The 9,429-nt window shown below is 32.2% G+C and overlaps 1 protein-coding gene across 1 annotated transcript; it reads right to left on the minus strand.

Annotated features, from left to right (window-relative positions):
- Nucleotides 1-1,182: 1,182 nt before the first annotated feature.
- Nucleotides 1,183-4,146, minus strand: LOC108738020. The gene is made up of 3 exons (XM_018471229.2): nt 4,042-4,146; nt 1,832-1,907; nt 1,183-1,769 (listed from the first exon to the last, which is right to left on the minus strand). Exons 2-3 carry the CDS (start codon nt 1,890-1,892, stop codon nt 1,279-1,281), a joined length of 552 nt encoding a protein of 183 aa, XP_018326731.1. The 5' UTR covers nt 1,893-1,907; nt 4,042-4,146; the 3' UTR covers nt 1,183-1,278.
- Nucleotides 4,147-9,429: the final 5,283 nt, after the last annotated feature.

Consider the following 9,429-nt stretch of genomic DNA (forward strand, 5'->3'; position numbering starts at 1 on the left):
TGTTCTGTACATAAAATTAAATTTCTCTTATTCTAAGTATATTGTTAGGTTTATGATATCTTTTCAAAACTATTTTCATTGTTAAGCACGTTTAGGAAATTTTTGGATATCGACGGATTGTCCGACAATCATAAACATGAATATTAAGTATTATAAATTTCTACCCTCTGAGTCAACAACCTTATCATTAGAAAAATACATAGTTCACTCGGAGGCGTTGTACCCCCGTATCTTTGCTAACAGCAGGGACCGCCTGCCGACCCTAAAGCTATAAAATTGTCGGCACTTTAAAATTTAGAGAATTCATACATCAGCCTTTGATTCACTAACATTCATTTTTACCTTATTCGATTCTTCGTTTATTTAATTACACTAGTTTATATTTCATGTATCATTCGCCTTATCGTAGTTGTACTAGTTCTTTTTTTATTAAATTATTTTTAACTGAAAAATCAGTCGTTTTACTCACGTCACATCGAACTATTCTAGTGTAGTACATTCACACTAGAAGTGCAAGCCGATTAAGTTTTGCACAATTTTACAGGTATAAATAAAATAATAAACTAAGTGACCAGTTAAAAACCATGTGGGCAGAAGCAAACGAACTTCACCAACCATGCAGCATTGTATAGGCTATAGATTTCTCTTCTATCTAACTGACCTGGAAACCTGCCTTTGAAGAAACCTACATACTTGGAGGCGAAACGTTGGTGTGGTATCAATAAATAACAAACTTTCACCCCATTGGCTGTACTTATTTCATTTATAACTTAACGTAGGGGAAGAAATTGGAATTTGTCAGAATATTTGCAGCGAGTTATTCAATGGTTTCGAACGAAAGAAAATTTAGTTTACCTACTTCAAATAGTAGGGTCCACAATAAAAGAGGATAGGTTTGATGTCTTAATGATAATAAAAAGCGAACGAGACCTTTTCGATGCTCTTGACCCAAACAATATGATATATTTTTATTTATACATACGTATTTTTACACAATTGCATCCCTGTAGAGTGTTATTTGTACGTAGGGGTTTTGTGTAGGTATAGTACTACATTAGTTAATTAGGCCCCCCCTCAAGGGCCTGCTAGTTGTTTTAATTTTAAATCGACTACTTTTGCAATATTTCATGCATTTTTAACCGAAGAGTGCAATTTTTAACAGCTTCATACTACTATGATATGTAAATGTTTTAGGTTATTTAATCACAGAAATGTGGTATGCCTTAAACAAAAGTAATATATTGAGAAATCTAAATAAGTATTATAAAAAAAAAAACGTTAATTCATGATTTTAGCACCAAGATATGCCACACCAGATCCCAGAATAGCACCACCTGCTGCTCCGAGTGCTGTTCCTAAACCTGGAACAACGCTTCCAACTGCAGCCCCTATTGCAACTCCGCCAGCCGCTCCACCAGCTAAAAATCCTCCATAATTGTTGTCGGATGTTCTTGTATCAAGTAGTCCATTTCTATCTATTACCTCATTTCCTGCCGCTGAAACGATTTGCGAGCCCGCATGAGTTAGAGCCACTCTACCAGCCGAACTCAAAGCACCACCACCAAAATTACTAGTTTGTTGATATCCGTATGGATTGTTTTGTCCGTAGTACTGAGGTTCTCTTTTATTTCTCCTTAAATCCGTTTGAGAGGCAGTAGTTTCGATTTTTTCTACGTTCTTACGTGGTTGCTGCAATCCATGATAACGAAGGACAGCAGCATTTGCCGATGGCATTACACTGTTGGCTATCGTACCTATTCCTAGTAATCCTAAAAAATTGTATCATTTCAGTAGTACACTTTTAGAGTATTTGAGAGCAACCAGATTATACCTATCAAGAAAAAAGTAACCACCATCACAATCCATCCAACATTCCTTTTTTCGTTCTTCATCGTACCACAAAAGTTCTATAAACAAAATAATGTTGAATTCTGTTAGATCCTTGATGATAGATTTATAGTTTTTGATCAGAGAGTATATGATCCAAAGAAAACTGTCAAGACGAAATCTTTTTATTTTGCAACGTTTCGTGCTTTATAACTGCTTCATCAAGCGCTCATAAAATAAATGTCCTCGACATAGTCATGAAAAATGTTGTATCTTTGTCGTATTTCATTCCGTCTTGGAAGTTTTATTTGGATCCTATATGATCTTATCAAAACCTATAAAAAAATATTCGTAACATTTAAAAAATAAAAATGCGAATTCGTAGTTATAAGTCAATATTTCTTTATTCTTATTCAGGAGTTGAGCCAAAATTCACTTCAGTAATTAACTTCAAACTTCCAGCGAATTATTCAAACTTTTGAGAAAATATGAAAATAAGAAAGATAATATGATCAAACAATAAGCTATTTTGTTTTAATGCTATTTTGATCGAAAGGTCAAAGGAATTTTATTATAATCGATCTTTAAGAATCAAGAATTAATACATTCAATCTAAATTTAGTCTTTCTAAATGCTACTCAGTTTTTCTAAATTTTGAGGGTTAATTTTCTAATTTCATTCATCTCGTTTACCCGTACGTGCTAAAGCTTCTCAATCCAGCAGCCTGATGATGAGGGTTGTATGGAATGATGAGCTATCCATTTCCCATTTAGAAAGAAGGTTTCTGTTTTCAGATGCAAGGGATGGTTTCCAAGATATGCTACAAAACTGTACCATCACCAATGGACTCTATATAGAGAGTGAGTGAAGGTGTTAATTGAGTTCCGACCTCTGGTCAGAACGTTATAGAATGTCATAGACCTTTCCTGAATGCTGCATATCTACAGGGTTCGAAATAGTTATAGAATTTTCTAGAAGGTTAGAGAATGTCTTTCCAAAGGAGTTGTGAGTAAATCAGAATTTACGGTTTTGCAACAAATATAAATGTGAACGATATCCTTGTTAGTATTCAAATATTCGAACAAATCCTTCAGAATATCATATTATGTAGAGGCCTGACGCTGGAAGCTGGCGGAAATTTTAAAATGGCGTGCATACGCGGTGGCAAAAGTAGCCATGTAGATTCCCTACCGTTTTACCTGTATTATGTGCATATTATTGCACGTGTGTTTAGCGTTTGTCGACATCCGCTTTCAAATATTGCGCCGTCTATTAAAAATTACTTTGTCGGTGTTAGCGGCCGACATTCGCATAAGGGATGAACTTAGGTATAAAAATAACAAATTTGTAAGTTTTTAGTCACTTCANTTTATTATAAAATTAAAATCTTTACTTTTATTTGAAAATAACAAAATTAAAAATATTGTACAAAAATTTCAAACTTAAAGACTATTAAAATAGCTAATTATTATTTTATCTATTTCTGAGCAAAAATACAGTAAGGCAATGTCAAAAACAGAAAATTTAATATTTTGTTTTTGAACCGGTAAAAAAATATTTCAAACTTTAGACAGAATATTATAAAAGCTTCAGGAATAACACTTCAAAATTCCATACGGTTCTTGACATTTCAAGTATTTATGATGGACCTAGAGATTTTAAACAGGAAAAATTACTGTCATAATTCAATGAAACGTTTTTCGTTTCCATTGTTATTTCTTTTTCCAGTGGGTTTTGGAGATTAAGGAGTCCATTCCTATTTTAGTATCTTGATAAGAATATGAAATCATTTTAAAGAAGTTGGGATTAAATATCGATGCTTTTTAATGAGAAGCATTGAAATTATATCAAAAGAAAATGTTTTCGATATTAGTCAAGTTGCAGCCCTAGTCTGGATTCGAAAATCGTTTAATTGAAACATTCCTCAGCTCATCTAGAGGAACGTTAAAGTGATTTTTCATCTTTAGAGGAAATAGTCCTTAACTTCTCTGTAAATGTACCAATAAGGAACGATTTTTTGAAAATGAAGAGAAGCGGTAAGATTTCTATGGAGAAATCCAAACTGGTGGGCCCAGATACTCAAAATTTGGAGAAAGTATTTCTTGAATCCAAATCTCTAAATACACCAATTTATGTGCGTTGACTATTGCTCAGTCAACTCACAACATTTAAAAATTCACAAGCCAATCATAAAATTTAAACATAGATACTTACAGTTTTGTTAGTACTCGTATCAACAAATTATAAACTTTACTGTTATCGGTATAACATGTAACAATTGTATTCGGTGTAATAATTACTAACTGAAATAAGATTCATTTCTTATACACAACGTCCCCTCCATCGTCAACAAGTTCTTTTGATATAAGAATAAGAAAAGACGTTCGTCGAACCCATTGTCGACAATTATTGTTATTTCGTAGGGTTAACATTATCGTAAAACTCCAACATAAATTAAACAGTAATAAGAAATATTGTGTTATGCTTTTTTAGTAATAATATGTCAAGGTCTGTTTTTAATCAATTTTTCTCGTTCTGATAACCGCAAGATTAACCCTCTAACTAAAAACGATGCGTCGATTAAATTCACAATCAGCGAAAACTGTGCTTCCTGTCATCCAATGCGTAAAGATATAAAAATATCAATTTATCGGTGAAAGGTTCTATTGTTTTCTCAATGTCAATTCAAAAGGCCACAGTCTTAGGACTGACTACCTTATGATGATGAATGTATTGGCTAGTGAAATTAATCTTTGTGAGGTAAATTTTGTTTTATTCTTTCATTTCAAATATTACTTTTCTGTTCAGGGTAGATTTTGGAACATTGAAACCGATTCATATTTCTTCACAAAGTATTAAATTTATTTTACTTTTATGTTTCATTCAGTAATAACCTGTAAGCAAAATATAGGTGTCTAACTGAATTCGGCTTCATTATCCGATACTTACCCGGCCGGATCCTAAAAACTGTGCCTTATCCGAGTACCCAGTCCGTTTCTACTTGTACAAAAATTTCTTCACGTTATGACTATTATACAGTAGAACCTCTATAACTCAAACATTAAGGGAGACGCCAAAAAGTTCTAGTTATAGAGTTTTCGACTTATGGAGAATTTTGACTTAGGCTGATAAAATAAACACCTGACACCAAGCAAGCAAGCACGTGTTAATGTGAGTCATAAATTCCTTGAGTGGTAATACTATTTATTGTATACTCCTAAATTGTTTTCTAAGAAGCAATTGTCGGAAAGTCCTTAAAGTCAATAAGTTGTAAAGGTTGTAAAATAAAACATTGCTATGTTCGAGATACAGAGGTCCAAATTAATTTTTCAAGTTATGGAAGGAAAATATGTACCAAAATGTACCAGGGACTCACTGATTATTTCGACTAATAGAGGGTTGACATTTCGAGTAATGGAGGTTTCGGAGTTTGAAGGAAAGGGGACAAAACATTTTTTCGAGTTTTGGAGGTTTTCGACTTATCGAAGTTCGACTTAAAGAGGTTCTACTGCAATTACCTACCTACTTTCTAGTTTTGCTTGACGATCTCGAAATTTATAAAATTGGAGGATTCAAAATAACTATATTTGAATCTATACCTATCAAAACCTACATTCCCATAAGATTTTTCCAGATAGAGATAGTGCTTAGGCATAGAGCAATATTTCGATAGAAACACCGCCACTAACAGACGCAGGCAAAACGTCGCAAAGAGAAAAGCACTAAGTGCAAAATTAAAACTCAAAACAAAAGTGTTCAAACAGATCGATAACATATTTAAAAACTTACAAACAATAATTGTTTCTACCTAGTCAGTCATTTTTATAGATACTACAGAAAATTGTAAATTTTAAAGGTCACGGTTAAAAAACCCGAACAACATTTCAACAAATAAGTACATATTTTATTATCTTTAGTTGTGACAAATCGCGATATTTTTATGAGCTTCTGTTTATTAATAAAACACTAAGAAGTGCGCGATATCTAATTTCCTGTAAATCTGTAGTACTACCATACATTACGGGGTTATCAGCCATGCACTTTATAATCATAAATAATACAAATACACTGAATGTCGGTATTTCCCATAAAGCTGGATAAAACTAGAATCACATTATATGGGCCAAATAAAAAAAAAACTTTTTTTTAGTATGGTTCCTGTTATTTTTGTTCAATTCTGTTTGATAAGGTGAAATATCCGGATATGTAGAATTTCAATAAATTGCATTGACACATTAAAATAAAAAATACATTATATAAATTAGCTTTCGTATTTCATTTTACCAACAAAACAAACTTACTATTAAATTATCATAAAGTAGTAACATTTATTTACCGAATATAAATTGTCCTTTCCGTATCTCTTATTGGTAAAAAGAAATTTTGAAGATTCGCGCAGCTAGTCTGAAATAGATCTCATATCAAAATTTGTTGGGGTAGGAGGGCGTTTTCTATCTATTTGTAACGAATCCCAAAAATGTATAAGAAACGACTATAAAACAATGATCCTGGAAATCCCAGGATCCAAGTTAGCAGGGTTGGATGAGACATTTATCTGGTGGCCTATTCTTGGTACGACCATCTAAATGTGATAGGGTAACTCGGCATTTCACTCGAAAAATTTTACAACTTGTTTACAGTTTTTCGTGACAAAAATCTTAACGATAAAAACAACGGCGTGGTTACTTTAATACAGATTGTATATTAGATACATTTATTTTGGCATGGTTCCAACTCTCAACATTTGTTGCTAGTTTATTATAAATAATTAACGCTAAAAATGCACATTTTTGCTTATAAAATGTAGACTAAGGAACAGTCTCTTTGACAGCCCTGAGAAAATTTGATGTTTTTAATTTTTTAATAGTTTTTAATCCAAACCCAAAACATGAACCAAATTAACTTGGCAGTTTTTCTGATAATGAAAGCATGAGTGAAAAGTTAATTAAATGGACCTATTTATCTTAAGTAAAGTGGATGTAGAATTCAAAATTTAACAAATTCACAGTTTCAGGATTTCTGTTTGTCAAGTTGTCATCTGTAATATCACAAAAATAGATTGTTGTTAAATTCAAAATATAGCAAATTCAATTGCATAATTTCTGTTTGCTAAGCTGTCATCTATAGTATCACAAAAATAGATAGATGTAGAATGCCAAATTTAGCAACTTCAAGTTTCAGGATTTCTATTTATGAAGTCATCATCTGTAATATCATAAAAGTAGGTAGTTGTAGAATTCAAAACAAATAAAGTTTCAGGATTTCTGTTTATTAAGTCGCCATATTTAGTACCACAAAAATAGGTGGTTGTTAAATTCAAAATTTAGCAAATTCAGTTTCAGGATTTCAATTTTTTAAAGTCGTCAATCTGTAGAATCACAACAGTAGGCAGTTGCACAATTCAAAACAAATTCACAGTTTCAAGATTTCAGTTTACTAAGTCGTCATCTATAGTATCACAAATATAGAAAGTTATAGAATGCCAAATTTAGCAAATTCGCGGTTTCAGGATTTCTGTTTACCAAGTCGTCGTCAGTAATATAATAAAAGTAGATAGTTGTAGAATTTAAAACAAATTCAGTTTCAGGATATCATCAATATCAGCTTTAAAATAGAAGTATGTCACTCTGTTACTAATGTTACTATCAAATAATAGGCACCAATTCGAGAAAGTACAGGGAGACTGGGTCATTCTTTTTAAAATAACGAGGGGACGGAAAATGCCATTGCTTCGAAAACATTTTTACTTATTAATTAAATAAATCCTTTTGACTTGTTAGAAAATATCAAATTTGAAATCGATGTCTCTTTTCGTTTCATATAAACGTCTAATGAATGTTATACAATTCAACAGTATGCGTCTTAAAATACCTACCAATTAAATTGGTAAAAATTATACAGTTACTACCTGTTCGCATTTAAAATTTAGACTTTTGAANGATGTCTCTTTTCGTTTCATATAAACGTCTAATGAATGTTATACAATTCAACAGTATGCGTCTTAAAATACCTACCAATTAAATTGGTAAAAATTATACAGTTACTACCTGTTCGCATTTAAAATTTAGACTTTTGAACAGATGTGTTCCGTTATCGATGATGTACAGTACTTTACGTATACCAATCAAAGAAATTTTTATTTTAATTTTAATTAAACATTTAAAAGGCAGTATCCTTGATGTTGAAAGTGAGCGCGTCAGTTAGTTCCGTCTTTAAATTGGGCGATTAAATTGTAGATTGCTGTAATATCAGACGAGATAGTCACACCGAATTTATTACAAACTTATCTATGCTAGAAACTTAGATATTTAGAACGGCCTGAGGTAGAGGGGTTTTAGTTTGTAGGTCCGAGGACTTCTTCCTCGGGAATCCAACACTACCCAGTCGTACGGACGGCTGGGTGTCTTTTGAAGATTTCCCCTCTTCCACGAAAACATTAAAAAAAAAAACTTAGATATTAAGATGTAACCTCACGCTGACGCTTGACGCTAGGTTTGAGCGTCAAATCACATCACGTGATCAATTTAGGCTGTGCTGCCACCTAGAAAAAAATCTTGTAACGTCAAATAGTAAAAAGCTAATTTAAAGATCAACAGTTAATTCAGAATGTATATAATCGAACTCGATAGTAATCGATATTGAAAAAATTCCAGTAAAAAAACTATGTTCCCGTCGTAATTTGAATAAAGGATGAATCCAAAATTTTTTTGTTTAGATTCTTTTTTACAATTTTGTATAACTAATTCATTGCATAACAAAGCACTAATAATTCTTTTGCGCCTAATTCTTTTCCTTATTTCAGCTTCACAAATTATTTTTTGGCACTGATAAATCCACAATTGATAATCATAATCGTTAGTTATGTTTGAGGTAATATTTTAATAATTTTCTATAATGTTTAATATTTATTGTAGTTATAAGTTTTTTGTTTGCAATTGTTACGTGCTTTTATAAAAATTAGGTTAGAGGTAAGTATATATCGAGATATCGACTTGCGATTTTTTCTCTGGTTATTTTTTTAGATTGACGCTGATGTTTGACGTCAGACATGATTCTTCTAATCTGAGATAGATGGAGCCATAATTTGACGCTCAACGCTAGCGTCAAGCGTCATTATGAGGTTACAACTTAACTCGTCATACCTCAATATGTCAACAGCTGTTACATTCGTACCATACCTTTTGTCTGCCCTAGCGCCATTTTGGCGGGTTTAACTGTTATTCATTTCTTAGAGCTGGACACTTTTTCAACATTCCCCCTATATGGGATAGTTCTACTTACCTCTACCCTACATATCACAAACTTAGATAAAACTAAATCTTAACCTAGTTTTTATAATTCTTAAGAGTGAGAAGGTTCTCTAATATGAAACTTGGGACGTGATTGTGCGAACACGCTCTCTTTAAAATAATTCGAAGTGGNTATTGTAGTTATAAGTTTTTTATTTACAATTGTCACGTGCTTTTATAAAAATTAGGTTAGAGGTAAGTATATATTGCAATGATATATTGAGATATCGACTTGCGATTTTTTCTCTGGTTATATTTTAGATTGACGCTGAAGTTTGACGCCAGACATGATTCTACTAATCTCAGCTAGGTG

This window comes from Agrilus planipennis, unplaced genomic scaffold (genome assembly GCF_000699045.2).
Source record: "Agrilus planipennis isolate EAB-ADULT unplaced genomic scaffold, Apla_2.0 scaffold189, whole genome shotgun sequence".
In the NCBI taxonomy this organism is placed as follows: domain Eukaryota; kingdom Metazoa; phylum Arthropoda; class Insecta; order Coleoptera; family Buprestidae; genus Agrilus; species Agrilus planipennis.

Excerpts from the sequence above, each read along its gene's own strand:
- LOC108738020 (XM_018471229.2), bottom strand. The coding sequence starts at position 1,892 with ATGAAGAACGAAAAAAGGAATGTTGGATGGATTGTGATGGTGGTTACT. Across the intron at positions 1,770-1,831 it reads GGTTACTTTTTTCTTGATAG|GATTACTAGGAATAGGTACG; the intron begins GTATAATCTGGT and ends ACAATTTTTTAG.